Source organism: Protopterus annectens, chromosome 4.part1, assembly GCF_019279795.1.
Source record: "Protopterus annectens isolate FY-2018-M chromosome 4.part1, PAN1.0, whole genome shotgun sequence".
Lineage (NCBI taxonomy): Eukaryota > Metazoa > Chordata > Ceratodontiformes > Protopteridae > Protopterus > Protopterus annectens.
In genome coordinates, this window is record NC_056734.1 from 552,038,446 (window position 1) to 552,059,169 (window position 20,724).

At 42.8% G+C, this 20,724-nt stretch overlaps 1 protein-coding gene across 1 annotated transcript in view; it reads left to right on the forward strand.

Moving 5' to 3' along the window:
* Window positions 1–20,724, forward strand: part of GPBP1L1 (GC-rich promoter binding protein 1 like 1) — a 1,437,510-nt gene that overhangs the window by 749,350 nt on the left and 667,436 nt on the right. The window contains exon 8 of the mRNA XM_044070363.1: window positions 625–765. Within this exon, the coding sequence (XP_043926298.1) occupies window positions 625–765 (141 nt within the window). The remainder of the gene's footprint in view (window positions 1–624; window positions 766–20,724) is intronic.

Consider the following 20,724-nt stretch of genomic DNA (forward strand, 5'->3'; position numbering starts at 1 on the left):
AGAAGGCCAAATTGGAGTAAATGTTGATGGTAATCTGTATTGTAAACACTCTGACATGTTCCTTTATAGATCATCCAGTTTTACGTGTTCTGAAATGGTGATATTCTAATCGTGTACTTTTACACCCACACCATAAATTTGAAGGGTGTGGGAAAGGATGGCCTTTTAACAGTATATGACAATTAGAGAGGAACTGTGGCTTTCATGTGTACTTGAAGGTAGTTTTATTTTGCTGCTGGGGATTTTAGTTTATGTAACCTCCTTTGTGAAGTAATTCCACTCCCCTTTGTTATGGTTTCAAGATCTTAGAGCTCTGAATTATCCCGCCCCACCAACATTTTTTTAGTATTCTCCCAGATGGCAGCAGCACTGCTCTCGAGGAGGGAAAGGGATACTCTAGTGTTAAGTCAGAGCTGGTGCAGTGTACTTCATCCCAGTACTGTTTCTGACCCCTATTACTGCTTCAACATTGTGTTAGTAGGCATACATTACTTCTGATGTGAATTTTCAAAATGTATGATTAAAATTAGTGTTCTGAACTTGAACTGGGTGAAGGGTTAGTAAATGCACATTTTTCCAGCTTGTTTCAAGACCCTTTTCCCATTCTCCTCTCCCTCTTTACAGCCTGGACCATGGAAACCCAACAGAAGTGAAGCCAAACCTGGTCTCTTTTTTCCTGGTCGAGATTCTGCTTTTACTAGTCCTGTGTCTGCAACCAGCCCTGTGGTACAGGCAAATGGTTCAGTCCAGACCTCCCCCAAAGAGGTAAGGATGAGAGATGTATGAATGAAGAGTAATGGGAATACCTGTAATCCATTGATTTATTTTATTTCAGTTTGATAACTGGGTAGATGGGTTTGTCCAAGGACCGTTTTCAGTCATTACATGAGTTCAGAGATTCACAGTAGTAGTTGAACTTAAAAATCTAACATTCTTTACAAAGTTATTGTTTGAGTTTAGCAAGACAGGTATAATGCAGTAGTTCGAATGGGCAAAAATTGGGTATACAAAAGTGTGGTTAGAGTGTTTTTATATCGATAGGGAGTGTATTGCATTATATTATTGCAGTATATATAATTCAGTAGTAGCATAGGAGCATTTTTGAGACTTGCTTATGTGTGCACTGGATTTCTTGAGGGTAGGGTTATATGTATTGTGGTTTGCTTCAACCTTGTTTTTGGACTAAATGGGAAAATGGGTACAGTTGACTCACCTGATAATAGCTACTGAAGTAAACCTATGCATTAGGCTCATTGAGAACTAGAGATCGCTTTCTGTTGCATCCCCTATGATTAAGGGTTGAAAATTCCTAGCTTTCAAAAAGAAGGTCACCCAGAGAGAGAGTAAGGTAATTGTGGCAAAGAAAAAACAATTGGAAAATATTTATAAACCAAAATGTAGAATGCAGTTGCAAATAGGTGGACAGTTTCTACCAGTGCATAGGAGGAAAGAGGAAAGAAAAGCAGTGGAGTGTGTTTAAAAGAAGAGTGGCTAGAAATGCATTACCTGTTTGACACCTTTGTTTTGTATTCATAAAAATTGATTCTATAGGACCAAAGTCTGGCAACATAAGCGTGGGTGGGAGAAAAATGGGAACCACTCCATTTTATGGAAGGACTGTTCTAAAACTACAGAACTGGTTATAGGTAGAGTAGGAGTGATGAATGGCACAAGTCATACAGTACAGAGAAAATAAACTTTTTCAGCACCCTTCCAAGATGACCTTGCATATCTGCAGTATCCTATCTACCAGATAAAGAAAACTGATGAAACTAAACCCAGCTCTTTAGTTCATAGCCACCTGCGTGTACACATAGTAATGCTTCTTCCAGTCACTGCCTTAAAAAAAAGGAATTTTATTCAGACCTCACTACTTTCTTGGGTACTGGTGGGATATGCCCTGTAATCATTCCTCTCGAGTAGAGTGCTTTAAATGTTTAATAATTTTGCACTCAAGCTTGAAGGAGAGTGAGCATTCATAGAAAAGTGCTAAAGAGCCAGATGACAGGATTTCTTGAGAGAGAACAGTGAATAAAAATATCAGTTATGTTCCCTTTTCTCCACAATGAGTTGGATTGACCCAGTTTTCCCCAAGTGCCCAGTCTGTTGACCCTTTGCTAGCATCTTTGATTTTGCTCAAAATGGCTCTTCCATTGTTTAGAGCGTACTTCTGCATCTGTTGACTGACCTAGGTTTGCTGTTACAATTCAGAACTTGTCTGCTGCTTAAAGACATCTTAACAAAATTGCAACTCTTGTATAGTTCAGTGCCGCTTCATCATATGGCACTGTGAAATCTGATATACTCAGTATATCCATTTAAAAAAAAATACTCATACATAACAGCAAACAATTTAATTGCATACATACACCACAGAGAAGTTCTTTTTTGTTGGAGGGCGGCAAAACTCCTAATATGGGTTCATCACACTCTTGCTTATTAAACATACCAGCTGTAGCAGAGTACAATTGTGTATATCCTTAAGGATGTAGTCACCAATGTATCTGTGGAGCCAGACTCCCCTCCTGCATCAAGAAAACGTTACCGTTTTCTATAGAGTCAGTGATTCTTACACATTCCTGTCTAAGAATCCTTTGGTTGATATAGCTGTGGTGCCCCTGGATTCCAATAAGGGAGCAGCTACAGCTGCATCCAGGGACCCTATTCCAAATTTATTTATTTTATTATTATTTATTTATTTATTCCAGTTGGGTGACTGGGGAAGTCCACTGGGCTCAAGAGCCCATTTTCAGTGGAGGCCCGGGGAGAAAAGCTCCACAATACAAAGTTACATTACATAGTGAATTACAAAGAAAAATATTTGCATTACAATCAATAGGTAGTATTACAAAAAACAACAGGTAGAATTGCAGTCAAATAGGTATCATTCACTAAAGCAACTAAGATATTAAAGAAATTGTCCCGGAGGATGAGAGGCATAGAGCATAAGGCTGGATGTTGATATTAGTTACATTTATAATCTAGGTCTATGAGAGAAATTAGAAAGTTATGAAGGTTAGCTAGGAGAGAAGGAGGAGGCAAGCTTGGGAGGTATGGGATGAAGAGTGCAGTTACATTTTCTGTGAAGAAACAGGTAGGAATGAAGTTGTTTTGAAGGTGTTTAGGTTGTCACAGGTCTTCAGTGTAGGGGGCAGGGCATTCCATTTTTTAGCTAGGGAAAAGGAGAGTAGAAGCTGACCAGGTGGGCGCTTGGGTTTGTGGACGGTAATAAGGTTTTGGTGAGTAGATCTAAGGGGTCTGAGTGGGGTATATGGTTGATGAATATTAGATAGTGCGGGGCAGCTGGTGGGTTGAAATAATAATTTGTGGGCTGAGACAATTTGGAGGAAGTCAAGTTGATTGGGGAGTTCAAACCAATTTAAAGTTTCTAGAGAGGTGCAGTGATGAGAGAAGGAATTTGCCTTGGTGGCGAATCTGGAGATTTTATTGTAGCATTCTTCCAGTTTGGAGGAAAGGGTGGAAGAGAGATTAGTAAGCAGAGGAGCGCCATACAGAAGAGATGGGAGGAGATATGTGGTGGCCAAAGTATATCTAGTAGAGGGAGAGAGGAAGTGATTAAGTGATTGTTTCTGTACAGTAGGCCGAGTTTTATGTGGGTTTTCTTGATAAGTTGGATGTGGGTATTGAATTTTAAGTGTTCATTGATGGTAACCCCCAGGAGTTTGGCGGAGGGAACGATGTCAGTGATGGAGTTGTTAAGGCTGGTAATTTGAAATGAGTTTTTATCAGTGGGAGTGAATAGAAGAATCTTAGTTTTGTTAGCGTTAAGTAAGAAGTGGTTTTGGTGCATCGATTTTTCAGTGGTTGAGAAGGCAGTTTGAGTTAGAGACTGGAGTTCTGTTAGGTTGGAGGCACAGCAGATCAAAGTTGAATTGTCTGCGTATTGGACAATTATGGTATTAGGAATGGCTTTGTGGAAATCATTAATTGAAGACGTTAAATAGCAGAGGACCAAGTGTGGAACCTTGGGGTATTCCTGTGGGGGTGAGAAGGAAGGTGGAGGAGGCTTGGCCCCATTTCACGGCTTGGGATCTGTCTGAAAGATAGCTGGAGAACCAGGAAAGAGTTTTTGGGGAGATGTTGAGGTTAGATAGATGGTTTAGTAGATGGGTGTGGGAGATGGTATCGAAAGCTTTAGATAAATCTAGCAGAACAGACGAAACTAAGTTACCAGAATCTCGAGCTGAATTGACAGAGTGTAAAAAGGAGAGAAGGGTTGTGTTGGTATTGTGTCCAGGGCGGAAGCCGTGTTTGGTAGGAGAGAGCAGCTGGTATTTGGTCAGGAATTGCATGAGCTGCAGGTGTATGCACTTTTCAAGAAGTTTAGAGATGAGTGAGAGGATGGCTATAGGGCAGAAGTTGGAGAAGTTAGAGTTTTTGCCACACTTGTGGAGTGGAAGAATAAAAGCAGAACGCCATAGTTTGGGTACATGGGACTCTAGTAGTGATCTATTTATCAGGATGCTGATAGGGAGAGCAATACTGTTTGAGGCAATTTTTAAGGAGGGGGAGGAGATGTTGTCAGGGGCATTGGTGCAAGGTTTAAGTTTGGAGAGAAGTTTTTTTATAAGGTAGTTTAAGTTCAAAAGTAGGGGGTGTGGGAGGAGAGTGGGAGGAAGCTTGGGCAGAGGGGGTTTTGGGGGATGTTGTTGGGGAAGTTTTTGGTTAGCTCAGCAATAGAAGAGGTGAAGAAGGTGTTGAATAGTTTGGCAATTTCTTGGTCAGATTTGCTAGTATCTGGGTAAGGGTTGTTTGTTGTACCAGGCTTGAGAAGGGAGTTAATAGAGTTCCAGAATTGTTTGGGTTTTTTTGCATGATTTATTTGTAAATGGTTGTAGTATGATTTTTTATCTGTAATGACTTGTTTTTTTGGCTAGGTTTCGCAGCTGTTTGTATTTAAGTAAAAATACAGGCTGTTTATGATAGAGATAGCTTTTCCGAGATTTGTCTCTTTGTAGCATAATTTTCTTGGTTTCTTTGGTAAGCCAAGGGACAATCTTGGCTTTAACTCTTTTAGTTTGTATTGGAGCTAGGGAGTTTAGGGCAGTTAGGAATGTAGAGCTGAAGAAGTCAATGGCTTCGTCTAGAGGTAGGGTTTTTAGTGGGTTCCAGTTAGTGAGCTTAAGGGAGTCAGAGAAGGTAGAGGGGTTAAAGTTAGTTAGGTTACGAGTGTGTAAGAATTGGGAATATGAGGAAGAGGATGTAGCTCTATGGGTGAAGGCAGGGAGGTGGTCTCCTAATGGTTCTAAAGTACTACCAAATGACAAGGAAGAGTAGGATGCTCAACAAATAGAGGTGAAAAAAGTTTACACATCTGTGGCTGTATCAGCAATCCTTGCTAGAAAAGATGAGCGCTACAACAGAGGTTATATAGGATAAGGATTGAAGTGGGAGTTGCTTGAACTTTGTGACTATCATTTCAGCTTGCCAGGCATTCCAAGAAATTTGGGTATGATTCTGTGGCTCTCTTATGCAGGGCAGCCGACAGTCTTCATTATTGAGACTGCCTTTTCCAGACCGTGTTAAATCAAGGATCCTCTTTCAGGGAGCAGAGAGAGCTTTCAAGATATTGGAAGGAAAGGGCAAGACTTTTAGGCCCAAACTTCTAGGTACAGCAGAAACTAACCAGCCAGATATCCTAACCAAGACAAAAACAAGTCTGGCAAAAGGAAAAAGGTAATGTACAAATTACAATGGCAAGCAGAACACAAGGAGAAGTCTTAGGGTTATCAGGGATGTGACTCAGCCAGGCTGTCCCGCCTGTTCTCTCTTCCCATAAGCCCTCTTCAACCTACCCTTCCTTTCTCCCCCTTCTTCACGATGTTCGTGTTTCACTGCTGCAGTCATTACACTTAGGTTATCCTCCCGTCAGGCGGTCCCGCAGTCGGCCAGAGTTCCAAAGTCTTGGTCTGGCGTCGGCTGCTGTCGCTTCTTCCCTGACGTCAGTGTGCCAGGGGTATATAAGATGCAGCCGACGCCATTTTCTTCAGTCTTTCTTGCCGCGCGGTGCCCCAAGGAAAAGCAGTTCGCAAGTGCTGGTTGGCCGATTCCTGAGATTTTCGAATTCGAATTTCAGAACCGAAGTCTTCAGTAAATCTAAGTACCCCGTTGGGGAAACTTTTTCTTGCCTCAGACCGATGTCAGTAAAAGTTAATTGCATTTCTTGTGGGAAGCAAATACCTCGTAAGGATTTTCATTCTTACTGTATTCCATGTCTAGGCCCAGACCACAACGTCACTAGTTGTCGGTTTTGTGCTAGATTTAACAAGTGCACTATTAAACGTCGGTTTAATTTTGCTCGCCATTACTTTGGTCGAAGGTTCAATTATACCATGCTGTCGGAACAGCCGACGACCAGAATGCACAAAAAATGCAAAGAAAGATAAGGACAGGCATCCGAGGTCCAAAACCGACGATGAAGCCTCTTCTAGGCCAGTTGCCGGTTCTCAGTGAGGCGCTTTCGCAGCCCCTGACACTCTCTACCTCAGAGCCACAGGCCGCCACCGACTCCCACGTGGAGATTTCTAGGCCTCTGGAAACTCAAGGTATTGGGCCTATGGAAATTAACCCTTCAGATGGGTCCGGAGCCGCTGAGCAGGCATCGGGTTCTGAGGGTGTTTTCAGACCTTCACAGCTTACCATCAAAACAACTACCAAGTCTAAAACTCCATTAAAGACAAAGAAGCAAGTACAGCATTCACCTGGACAGGCCTCCATGCCTAAAAAACAGATGCTCAAAATGTCCGAAGACCTAATTACTCTGATCAGGGGTTCCCATCCCCCTCCTGATAAAAGGATACAGACTGTGATTCCTCTGACCAGGTTTCCATTTCCTCTGACTCCTCTTCAGACCAGGGATACTCTTTACCCCCCTATGAGGACACTGATGCTGAAGAATCAATCCCCTCAGCCTCACCTCCCGAGGATTACTCTCTTGGGGAAACTTTACATACCATGAGGGAGCATTTCCATTGGGAGAGCCAGGATTATTCAGAATCCAAGAAAAGGCTCAGAGATTTTCTTTTATTGCCTCAGCACAGGCCCCTTGCTATTCCACCTGTGTTAGATATTGTGGATGACGTGTTCTCTGAATCCAGTTTAACCCCTGATTCTTTGCCCCCAGCACCAGTCAAGCCAGATAGGTACTACAGAGTCCCTAACTCTCACAAATTTCTTTATAAAAACCCTGCTGCTGACCCAGAAACTATTTCCCAGGGTCCCAAAGGGGTAAAGGCTTCCACTGCTAAAAATCCATTTCCCTCCGACAGGGATTCTAGAGCATTAGATAGATGGGGGAAGAAAGTTTACACTTCTGCAACTTTAGCAGTAAGGGCTTTAAATTGCCAGTTCCACATGCTTAAATACCAACAATATTTAATGTCTCTGTTAAAACAGAAAGTGCTTACAAGCTCAGAAGGTCCAGACTATAAAGAAATGCAGGATTTATTGCATGCAGCTGAACAAGTGGGAAAACATACTCTGCAATGTGGTTTTGACTCATTAGAGGCTTCTTGTAGAGCCGCAGTTACAGGATCTGTGATTCGAAGGCATGCTTGTTTAAAAGAACAAGGTTTACCTGATCATGTTAAGGCAAAATTATTGGATGCTCCTTTACAGCATGATATCTTGTTTGGTATTAAGGCAGAAGAGGTATTAAAGAAAATGGAGGATAAGGCAAAATCTATGCAAACAGTGAAGGATTTCTTACAGGTACAGCCACCTCGATTTAGCAGAAATTGGCCTTCTAAAACTTGGTCCTTTCCAGTATCAGACAGACCACAAAGAGGCAGATCTCAGCCCCAAGGCTCTTACAGACCACGACAGTGGGGTGCTTCAACCCCAAAAGGAGAAGAAGACAAGTCACAACCTTATAGGAAACAAGTCCCAATGACTTCCCTTCAAATGCCAAGCACTTACCTTTTGGCAGCTCCCTTAGGGGGAAAATAGCACTTTTTTCACAAAATTGGTGTATAATCACTCAAGACAAATGGGTTCTGAATATTGTGTCTCAAGGTTACAGGTTCCACTTTCACACTCTACCAAGGCCAAAAGGAATGCCAGACCTGCCACAAAATCAATGGGCAGAGGTACAAAAACAAATTACAGCCCTCATGGACATGAGAGCTATTCAAAAAGTGCCACAGCAGGGACAAGGATTTTACTCTAAACTTTTCTTGGTCCCCAGAAAGGACAAAGCCTGGAGACCCATACTGGACCTATCTACTCTAAATACTTACCTGGATGTTCCGAAATTCAAAATGTTGACACTACAGCAACTTCTTCCCATGCTGGGCAAGAAGGCTTGGCTTGTTACTTTGGACCTCAAAGAGGCATACATGCATGTCCCAATCAGACAAAATTGCAGAAGATACCTCAGATTCATAGCTGGCACAATGCATTACCAATTCTCTGCACTGCCCTTTGGCTTGTCTTTGGGTCTTCACAAAATGCCTGGCACCAGTAATTGCATTTTGCAGACAAAAAGGAATTCAAATATATCCCTACTTGGATGACTGTCTTATTCAAGCAGAGAGCAAGGGCATTCTTCTAAAGCATCTGGCATTTGTAAAAAGATTGCTAATTTGCCTAGGGTACACAGTAAACGAAAAGAAGTCAAAACTAGTGCCCTCACAAGAGATAATATAGCTGGGTGCCAGCTTAAATACAACGGCCCAGATGGCTTATCTCACGCCAGACAAGCAAAGACAACTGACTCAGTACTTTCAATTGATGGGAACAAAACCCCAACTCCCTGCAAGAAAAATTCTGCAGGCCTTGGGGTTCATGGGGTCCTGCATACTACTAATACCATATGCCAGACTGCATATGAGGAAATTAAAATGGTACCTAAATAGTGTTTGGACTCAACACTGTCACAGTTTGGAAACAGTAATACCACTTATTCTCTGCCTACAACAGGAGTTTCGATGGTGGGCACAGGCATGTCACCACAACAAGGGACAGCCTTTCACTTTACCCACAGCCAGGCAGACACTAACAACAGATGCTTCGGATTATGCCTGGGGAGCACACATGGCAGGAAAATGTATTCAGGGCAAGTGGCAGTTAAGCTTCTACTTGGACAAAACAAAAGCTTTCAGGAAAACTGAGCAGTTGTTTGTAGCATATGCTGCAGGATCACAGGGAAAGGCTATTTCAAAGCAGACCATTTCAAAGTGGATAGGACACTGTATCCGTTTCTGCTACACACAGCATGTAAAACCTGTACCTAGCAGCATTAGGCCACATTCCACCAGGGCAACAGCCACTTCAACTGCCTACCTTAGAGGAGTACCTACCAAGGATATTTTGGAAGCTGCAACTTGGAGTTCAGTGCACACCTTTACCAAGCATTACCACTTGCCTCTTTACTCGAAATGCAGAGCTGGCTTTGCCACTGCAGTGCTGCAGGGCCTCACAGCCACCCCCAATCCTTTATAGATCCAGCCACCCAACCTCAACTTTGGGATTCATCCCAAGTGTAATGACTGCAGCAGTGAAACACAATGAACATAGTACAGTTTTGTACCTACCATAAATGTAGATGTTAGAGTGTATTCACTGCTGCAGTCCAGGTTACCCTCCCTCCATCCCCACTTTCTTAGCTGGGACTTATCTGTACCTTTCTACCCTATACAACCTATGTGGTGTATTTGCTTGTAACTGAAGGTATTGTTTTATTTTTTATGTATGTTTTATTAGCAATATGTATTGCCTACCTATTTGGGGGCACCTGACATCTGGGGCAAGAAAAACTGAAGAAAATGGCTTCTGCTGCATCTTATATACCCCTGGCGCACTGATGTCAGGGAAGAAGCGACAGCAACCGACGCCGGACCAAGACTTTGGAACTCTGGCCAACTGCGGGACCCCCTGACGGCAGGATAACCCAAGTGTAATGACTGCAGCAGTGAATACACTCGAACATCTACATTTATGGTAGGTACAAAACTGTACTTTCTCTCTTCCCATAAGCCCTCTTCAACCTATCCTTCCTTTCTCCCCCTTCTTTCCCAGTGCCCTCAAGAGCTGGAGGACATTAAGCCAATTTTGTAATCAGCCTTGAAATTATGACCAGTTTGTCCTAAATATTCTTCTGCATGGTTGCAGGTTACTGTACCAAAAAATTCCAGAATGCAGACGCGTTTCCTCATTTTTCAAGAATCAGGTAAACATTATTCCTGCCGCTTTAAAAAAATGCTATAGGAGCCACAGAGAAGGTCTTGTCTAGAAAGGAATGGCAGAGAGTTTTATTCAGGCTTTCTGATCCCAAGAAAGGAAGGTACATGGAGACCCATTTTGGACATGCCACACTCAGAACAGTTTTGTCATTGTTCCAAAGTTCAGAATACTAATTCTCTGAAGTTTGTGACCAGTACTACCAACCCAGGTCCTTATGGTCACTCTGGACCTAAATGTTTTACACTTTCACATCCCCATAACAAAATAGCACAGGTTTAGAAGATAAATAGAAACTGAAGTGATGAACTAACTGCAAAGTGAAGGGTTTAATATGGAGACTCCAAACGAGTAGTGTCTCAACATGATGAAACAGTAGATCCCCATATTAAGGAGCACTAGGTGGATTGAGATGCATCTGAAGATTTGCCACATGATGTCCTGAAGCCTTCTGTAGGAAACCCCTTTGAAGGCCATTTGAAGTTGCATGGCTAGGGTAGGAGCAGGAAACACTGGCAACTGTGGTGCAGGTAATGTTACGCCATGATTGACCAATGAGTTCCCATATGGAGGCGCAACAGATGAAGCAGGATGCATATGAAGAGGATATGAATCTTAAGACTTTATGTAGAATACTCTCAGGAAATACAGAGCAGTGAAGATGCTCGCTCAGTCCAAAAGAAAATGATCTTGGGGAAGACCTGCTTGATTTAATAGAGATGGATAGACATATGTTGAAAGAAATACATTACAGAAAGTAAATACAGTGCAAAATGTTAGATTGGTAGAACATATCAACAGTATGATCAGACTTGGGAGAAATTCATGTAACAGACCAGAAATAGGATATGTTACCATGCAGCTAAATTAATGACCAGTAGTGTTACCACAAAAATGTAGATTAACGAAGGGAAGGCCACAAATAAAATGTCAACATGGAAGCACTGAATAGAGAAAAACAATAAAGCAATTGAGATGAGAAGTGTCACTGTTAAAGAAGGAAAAGGAACAGATCATCAAAAATACTTGGAAAGATAGACATGGTAAAAGCAAAGCAAAAATATTTGAATAGACCAGAATTTATCATAACGATTTCCAATAATGAACTAAAAGTAGCACAAGCAGAAAATCCTAGAGGGTATGCAGATAAAGTTTCAAAATAAGCAATTAATGACCAAAAAGTTTTGATTGAATTAGGAAATAAAGCGCAAGGAATAGAAATGTCATAAAATAGGTACATTTTGGAGAAGTATTTATGAAGACATGGTTGAACATCACAAAGACGCAGAATGGAGAGAATAATTAAGTGAAAGAGTAAGGAGTTGTAATAGAGGACAAAGAATGGGATGAAGTGACAGATCAAGAAATTGATGCAAAATTAAGAAAAGCTCCTAACTTTAAAAAAAAAAAAAACCTAGGCCTAGATAAAAGTACTTCTGGTTAAAGGAATTAACATCTTTATACACAGACTTAGCCGTGAGCAAGAATTACTATGTGCATCCTGAACAGACTCCAACCTGGTTAACAACTTGAAAAATGGTATTCATTATGAGTGAACGTACAAGCCATCCTAAGAACTAGAGACCAGTAACCTGTCATCCGGCAATTTACACACGTACTGGAATTGATACAGGCAGTTTAATCATTTAGAAAACAAAATTAGTTATGGTAATAAAACAAAAAGGTTAATTCAGTTATGACAATAGAACAAAAAGGTAAAAGAAAGTCGTATGAAATGATCATTTGTTGCTAATTAAAGCCGTAACAGAGAATTGTGAAAGAGAGAAGAATCTAAACTATGGCATGGATAAATTACAAAGAAGCATTTCACAGCGTCTTGTATTCATAGATAATGAAATGCTTATTGATGTATGATACACCCAACATTGACCATTTTACATTATAGTGACCTTGAAACAGTGGCAGACCACTTTGCTGTTGACTCGTGACAAAGGGCAAATTATCATCCCAGGGATAAAATTTCAAAGGGGGATATTCCAAGGTGATTCTTGTCACCACTGTTAGTCTTGACCTTGACCCTTAAAGCTCTTTAACAGATTAGGCTGTGGTCACAATTTGGCTCCCAGAAACCAAACTCGTTTACAGACGTCTCATGTACTTTTTGTGGATGAATAAGAATTGTGTAGATGTTCTTCGTATTTCACTGTTGCAGTCACCACCTGTGGGTTATCCCTGCTGTGGTAGCCCTTGGCCGGCCTGAATACCAGAGTCATTGTTTTTCTGCTTTGGCTGCAGTCACCTGTAGTCTGACATCAGGTTGTCAGTGCTATAAAGCAAAGCAGCCAACGTTGTTACATCAGTCTTTTTTGCCGTGGAGCCTGTAGCAGAAGCAGTCTGTACGAGTTCCGGTTGGTCGCTACCAGAGTTTGAATTTCAGCTGATAACATCTAAAGCCAAGTACCCTGTTGAGGACCCTTTTTTCTTGCACTAACTGTTGTCTGAAAAAGTTAACAATTGTCTCGTCTGTGGAAAGCAGATCCCACGCTGAGGCTTTGATTCTTACTGCATCACTTGTTTAGGCCCAGACCACGACGTCCCCTGTTGCCAGTTATGTACCCTCTTTATGTGAGAACCATTCACTGTAGAGCTCTTACTGTAGACAGTTATTTTCGTGTTCCATCTTTGCATTCTGAAATGGTGTCCGTCAGCCAACAATCTGTGGACATTCCGAAAAAAACGCAGAGATAAAGATAGAGACAAACAACACAAGATTAAGCCTTCTGAAGACTCCACCACTAAGCAGGTAGTCAGTTCACTGGAATTCAGTGAGGTGCTTTCGCAGCCCCTGATGCCCGATTTGATATCTACGCAGGCCTCTACTGAGACCCTTTCAGAGTCAGGTATGCCTCAGAAATCATCTTCATCTTCTGAGCCTTTGGCTGTCTGTGCCTCAGTTGGGTCCAGAGCCGCGACACAGGCACCAGCTTCCAAGGAGGCCTGTCGCAGTATGGAATCTAGACAAAAAAACGATGTCTTCTCATTGACTGCCATTTCTCTCAGATCGACAAATTCTCTCTTGCCTAGAAGCCAGGCTACTCCTAGAAAATCTGCTTCTAGCTACCATCTTGCTCCTGCAGCACCACCCCAAGCACAAATGCTTAAAATGGCGGAGTATCTCCTCTCCCTTATCCGGCATATTCAGGGCACAATTTCTGAAAGGAAAAGGCACCCTTCTCCAGAAATTTTGACAGAACAGGATTCTGAGGAATAGAACTATTCCGATTTTGAAGAGGAACAGCAACCTTTGACTGCTTATGACGGTTCAGATGCAGAGAAATCCATCCCTTCTGCCTCTCCTCCAGAGGATCTTTCCTTTGGGGAAATCCTTCACACCCTCAGGGAGCATTTCCAATGGGAATCTCCGGACTTCCCCCAGTCTAAGAAAAGAAAGAGAGTTTTTCTGGACCTGCCCCAGCACAGACCCTGGCCATCCCCCCTTTTTTTAGAAGTGGTGGATGATGTTTTCCATGAATCCACCTTAGCCCCCGACGCCCTCCCACCTGCTCCCAGTAAATCTGACAGGTATTGCAGAGTACCGGATTCTCACAAATACTTGTACAGAAATCTTGCTGCAGACCCAGAGGTCATTACACAGGGACCTAAAGGAGCTAAGACTAGTTCTGCCAAGAACCCTATTCCTTCTGACAAGGATTTCAGAGCTCTGGACAGATTGGGTAAAAAAAAGTATACACCTCTGCTACCTGAGCTATCAGAGCACTCAGTTGTCAGTTCCATATGTTAAAATATCAACAATGCACTTTGGAACTATTAAAACAAAAGATTTCTACCTTTCCTGACTGTGTCATTTCAAAAGAGTTAGCAGATTTACTACACTCTGCTTGTCAAGTGGCCAAGCACTCATTAAACTGTGGATATGATGCCCTAGAAGCCTCTAGCATGGGCAGCAGTGTCAGGCTCTGTCATTAGGAAACATGAATGGCTGAAGGAACAGCCTCTCCCTGATCATGTCAAGTCTAAACTAATTGATGTATACTTGGATAAGGACTGCTTGTTTGGAGTAAAAGCAGAAGAGGTGTTTAAAAAGAGTGAAGACAAAGCAAAATCTATGCAAACAGTAAAAGATTTCTTTCAGGTTCAACCTCCCAGGTTCAGCAGGAACTTTCCCTCTAAGCACTGGTCCTTCCCTGCACCTAGGAGACAGGGCCAAGGTAAGCCTCGCAGAGACAGACTATCCAGGCCCCTATCCCAGGACCAGCAGAGAAGCAAACAGTGGACCACTTCCACCCCAAAGGCAGGGAGTTCTAAGCCACCCTTCTATGGCAAAAATTCCCAATGACTCCCCCTCCCCCCTCTGCCCTCCCTTCACTCACCAAAAGCTAGTAAGAAGGCTCTCCCGCTTCAAAGAAAATTGGCTTTCTGTATCAAAGGACCAATGGGTCTTAAAGATCATTTTTCAGGCATACACATTCTCTTTCAGCGAGCTCCCAATTCCAAGAGGGGGTACCCTTTCTTACCTCCAAATCAGTGGGCAGAGGTGTTAAAACAGGTCCAAACTCTCATATCCCAGGGGGCAGTAGAACCTGTCCCCCCAGATCAAACAGGCAAAGGCTTTTCCAGACTATTCCTTGTTCCCAGAAAAGAGGGAACTTAGTGCCCCATCCTGGATCTGTCCATTCTGAACACATCCCTGATGGTCCCCAAATTCAAAATGCTAACTTTGCAGCAGCTGCTGCCTATGCTGACAAAAATGCCTGCCTAGTGACCCTAAACCTAAAAGATGCCTACCACCACATCCCCATAGGGGAATCCTGCAGGAAATTCCTGTGCGTCAGAGCAGGATCACAACACTTTTAGTTCTCTGCCCTTTGGCTTATCTACTGCACCCAGAGTATTCACCAAATGCTTAGCTCCGGCCATAGCATTTTGCAGACAGAGAAATGTACAGATTTACCCTTACCTGAACGACTGCCTCATTCAGGCAGAGTGCAAAGAAAAGCTGCTCTAAGACCTTCTCTTTGTCATATCCCTCTTAACTTCCCTAGGGTTCACCATCAACGAGAAGAAATCAAAGCAAACACCCTCCAAGAAGATCAGTTTCTTGGGAGCACTGCTAGACACAGCATCCCAAATGGCCTTCCTATCACCTGAAAAGCAGAGCTTCTTGCCTCTCTACTTTACCCAGCTGGCTTCCAAAAGTCACCTGACTGCGAGGAAGTTCCTGCAAACCCTGGAGTACATGGCATCTTGCATCCTTCTAATTCTTCTGGCCAGGCTTCACAAGAGAAAACTTCAGTGGTATCTAAAGAACCTTTGGTGCCAGCACTCGGTCTCTAGAGACCTCTCTCCCTCTGATCTCATGTATAAGGGCCAAGTTCCTCTGGTGGGCAGGAGCCTGTGCCACGAACAAGGGTCTTCCCTTCATTCTCCCTCCTACCGGCCAGACTATCACCACCAACGCCTCAGACATTGCCTGGGGCGCTCACCTAGCAGGCAGGTGCACCCAAGGACTTTGGGATGCCCAACACCTTCCCTTACACATCAATCAGAAAGAAATTATGGCAGTACAGAAGGTTCTGACATCCTTCAAATCCCATCTCAGGCCAGGGGTTCTCCTTATAAAAACAGACAACACCACAGTAATGTAGTATATCAAGCGGGGGCCCAATCTTACCCGCTGTGCAGGCTAGCCATGAACCTCTGGATGACCGTCACCTCCATGGGTCTACACCTAATTGCCCGATACCTACCAGGGGTCAACAACACCCTGGCAGACCACCTAAGCAGAAACTTACTGGACCCCCACAAATGGCAGCTCCACAGGAAAATCTTTCTGCAAATCACTCAGGAGTGGGGGACTCCGGAGGTGGATCCCTTTGCTTCGCACCTCAACCACCAGCTGCAAAAATTCTGTACCAGGGATTACCACCTCCTAGCGTGAAAGGTGGATGCCTTGACTTTCCCCTGGAACTGCCTCTTTGTGTACTCGTTCCCTCCTCTGCCTCTTATTCCCAAGGTACTGATCAAAATAAGGGAGGAGAGACAAAAGGCCATCCTCATTACTCCAGATTGGCCCAAACAGCATTGGTACCCCTTACGGTGCAGCCTGACTTTACTGCCCCTCAAGCAGCTTCCCCTGATCTCAGACCTCAATACCCAGTTTGGGAGGGGGGGAATACTGCACCCAGACTTGCAGACTCTCAATCTTTCAGCATGGCTAATACTTTAAAAGCAAACAAGAGGTCTCTGTTAAGTAAGCAGCTCCTAGACATTATCACAGAGGCTAGAAGGCCCGGCATCAGAAAATCTTACGCAGGGAAATGGAAAAGATTCTGCTTCTAGAGCCTGTCCAGAGGGGCCAGTACCGCACATCCTTCTAGCCCTCTTATTTTGGATTACCTAGCCAAGTTACTCAAAAGTGACTTAACACCACTCTTAAGTATTCAACTGCGGTACCACCTTTATCATTCTTGTAAGAAAAGCGCAGTCCTGGTCTGAACTGTCTGCAAACAGCTAAAGTTAACTTTGAGTATGTGTCTACCTGTTTGAGCCAATATTCATTTTCCCCTGGAGAGCACTCTGCTTTGGCTTGTAAGCAGTCCCCCCGCCCCACACACACAAACAAACACACACACGCACACTCATCTTCCACTTTCTCTCTTATTCCCTTCTGTTAGCAAAGAGTATCCATAACTCATTAATACTGTGTGTTTGTTAATTTAAACTGAGACCACAGTAGCCTACTGATACAAGGTTATCCTGTTTTTCCACCTGAGAAATGGTTAAGAAATGACTTGGTTTCAGAGCAATCCTCGGTCAATTGTGATTGTTTCTTAAACACAAACTTGTCTTTGCTTTGGCTCATTAGCAGCAGTACAAAGAACTGCCTGCTCACACCCTTGTTCTCCCCTCCCCCTTCCTTGTTTATTACCTTAAGCCAATCCCAAAGTTAATAAATATTACCTGTGGCAGGCACCATTTTTAAAACTACAATCCACTCTGCTACAGGCCCCATGAGGAGCCCAGTGTCTCTCCAGTAAGTGTTTTACAACTGTAAATGCCTATTTGTGTTGAATTGTGTTAGACATTTTACAACTGTATACGTTTATGTTGAATTGTGTTAGACATCTAATATGATTTTTGCTTTATTATTGGAAGTTACTGTGCCATGCTAGCATTTTGTCTGCACCAAGTTGTTTTTAGTATAATAGTATGGTCTGTTTGCATAATTGCACCTTGTTCACTAATGCTATTCATGTAATTGTGTTGTGTGAGACAGCGCATACTGGTGTCTAATTATTTCTATATAATTGTGCTGTTACTGGTGGATAGAATCACATTAGCTAACCTCGACAGAGTGCTGCTCGCTATATTTTTATCTGTGACTTCATAACTGTCTTGGGGTTTCTTCTAACAGATGTTTTTCCAATTGGCTCAGTATCTGCATATACTAGTAGTTGGTTCAAGACATATTTTGCTGCATATAGTAGCTATTTGCTTAGTTTGTTTTTTGTAATCTTTATAATATATCTTTACCATCTCAAAGTGCTTACTCCTCTCTGTACTCTTCTTTTCTAGACCTAACACCACTCTTAAGTATTCAACTGAGGTACCACCTTTATCATTCTTATAAGAAAAGCGCAGTCCTGGTCTGAACTGTCTGCAAACAGCTAAAGTTAACTTTGAGTATGTGTCTACCTGTTTGAGCCAATATTCATTTTCCCCTGGAGAGCACTCTGGTTTGGCTTGTAAGCAGCCCCCCCCCACACACACACACACCCACACACACAAACACTCATCTTCCACTTTCTCTCTCATTCCCTTCTGTTAGCAAATAGTATCCATAACTGATCAATACTGTGTGTTTGTTAATTTAAACTTGGACCACAGTAGCCTACTGATACAAGGTTATCCTGTTTTTCCACCTGAGAAATGGTTAAGAAATGACTTACAGTTTCAGAGCAGTCCTTGGTCAATTGTGATTTTTCTTAAACACAAACTTGTCTTTGCTTTGGCTCATTAGCAGCAGTACAAAGAACTGCCTGCTCACACCCTTGTTCTCCCCTCCCCCTTCCTTGTTTATTACTTTAAGCCAATCCCAAAGTTAATAAATATTAACTGTGGCAGGCACCATTTTTAAAACTACAACCACCCTTGTCACTATCATATGTTCATTTATCAGTTAATTTTGTTACCTGATTGTTTCCAGACCCTGTTTAGCAACTAACAGGGTCTCTACCCGCTTCGCTCCCCACCCTGCCCCCTATTCCCTTCCGCCCCCAGTGGTCCCACCTTTATTACACTCACAAACCCCTCCCATCTTTCCAATAACCAACCACAGCACTAACCCAACACTACCTTCTCCATCTTCCCACTACTATCACACCTCCTCAACTAACATGTACAAGCATACCTTACCTATGCTCACTGCATGCACTCTACTTGCATATCTTACATCCTACCAAAGCTCCATCATTCCCCAACTCAACAATTACCACTGTACTACTACTCACACCACCACTCATGTCTCACCCTCACTCAGCTCCCCTCCCACCAACTCAAGAACCATCCCTATGCACCCCCCACATATTCTACCAACTGTATTACTAAAACATAAAGCATCCCTGCAACTTAATATAGTAACCCTCCCACCATACCCATTACCCACAGAGGACAATCATAAACAAACACATTCAAAAACTGATAAAACTAATAACCTCATGCATATCAAAACTAGCCCTAAGTGGAGACATCCACCCCAACCCTGGCCCTACCATCTCCAACCCCAATCCTCATAATCAGACTAGAAACCACAACTTCTCCCATATTACAGCCAATAGAAAGCCAAGTGACTTCCTTCTACTAAGCCTAAATATTAGAAGTATATCCAACAAAGTCCATGAATTCCATGCCACCATAGAATTGTACTCCCCAGATGTAGTCATCCTGACAGAAACCTGGCTGAAACCTCACATTACCAGTGAGCAAATACTCCCTACAGGTTATGGCATGCTAAGAGTAGACCGGCTAAACAAGAAAGGAGGCAGTGTAGCTATAATATTTAAACAGCATCTAAACATCCAGATCTTAAAACCATCAGCTCCACAAATAAGCAATGAAGAAATAATATATACCAACCTCAAAATACATTTAAGCAAAACCATCAACATAATTGGATGCTACTTCCCACCTGGCCAAAACATCCTTCCACTAGAAAACCTCCTCAGCTGGTTTACCCACCATCTCCCCCAAGAAACTATCATTTTAGGTGATTTCAATATTGACTGGCAATCCTGTTCTGGCAACCATCCAACCCATCATGTAAGCCTTCATGGCTTCACCCAACTAGTCCAGTCGCCAACCAGGATAAATAAAAACTCCAGCAAGCACACTGCCCTGGATTGGATACTAGTCAGTAAGAGCCCCCAGTCATATATAACAGGCTGCTTATCAGATAGCCTCAGTGATCACTCCCCAACATTCCTACTCAAAAAATACCTATACCAAGCTAAACCTGTCATCTACCGTCAAATACATAAAAAACTAAACTTTAACCCACTCACATTCATCTCATCCCTGAAAGAATGTAACTGGCATCCTCTAAAGTACCTCAGTCTTGATGACGCAGTTGAATTTTTTTAATTCTACCGTCCTGAGCATCCTTAATTACCATGCCCCCATAAGACTTTCCAGAATCAAAGCACAACCCGCCCCATGGCTACAGAAAACCACTAAGTCAGAAATGAAAAACAGGGATAAAGCCTGGGAGCACTGGCGCAAAACCAAAACCCCCTCAACTAGACAGAAATTCCTAGAACTACGCAATAGAGTAAAAAAGCTAATAAAACAGGACAAATTCCAATACTACCAGTCTGCCCTAGACTCCTCCCAACTCAGCCCCAAACAATTCTGGTTCTCCATAAACTCCATCCTCCACCCAGGTAAAGTCAGTACCCCTCCTCCTAACATCGCTCACTCCTCAGAAAATATTGCTACCTCATTCAACACACACTTCACACAAACCATACTATCACTAGCTGGACCACACAACCCCCCTCCCCTCCAACACACACCTAATCTCCCCACTGCCTTCTCTTTTTCTCCTGTACCTACCTCTAACATAAAAAAAAAACTCTTAACTAAACTTAAGCCCACCAAATTAGCAGCAGACAACCTCCCAAGTGAATACCTACAAATTGCAGCTGATGCTCTGGCCTACCCAGTATCCATCTTGATTAACTGATCTCTGTCAGAAAGTTACATTCCCACACTGTGGAAAGTATCACATATAATTCCTCTCCACAAAGGCGGACCCTCCACAGAACTAACCAATTACTGCCCCATAGCTACTCTCCAATACTCAGCATGGCTTCCGACCAAACCATAGCACCACCATTGCCTTACTGTCCTTTACTAACACCATCCTTCAGCATAAAAACAATGGCTCTCTCTCCTCTGCTACTTTCCTAGACCTATCTAAAGCATTTGATATGGTCCCACACAAACAACTTTATCTCTGTCCTCAATAACCTATCCTTCTCACAA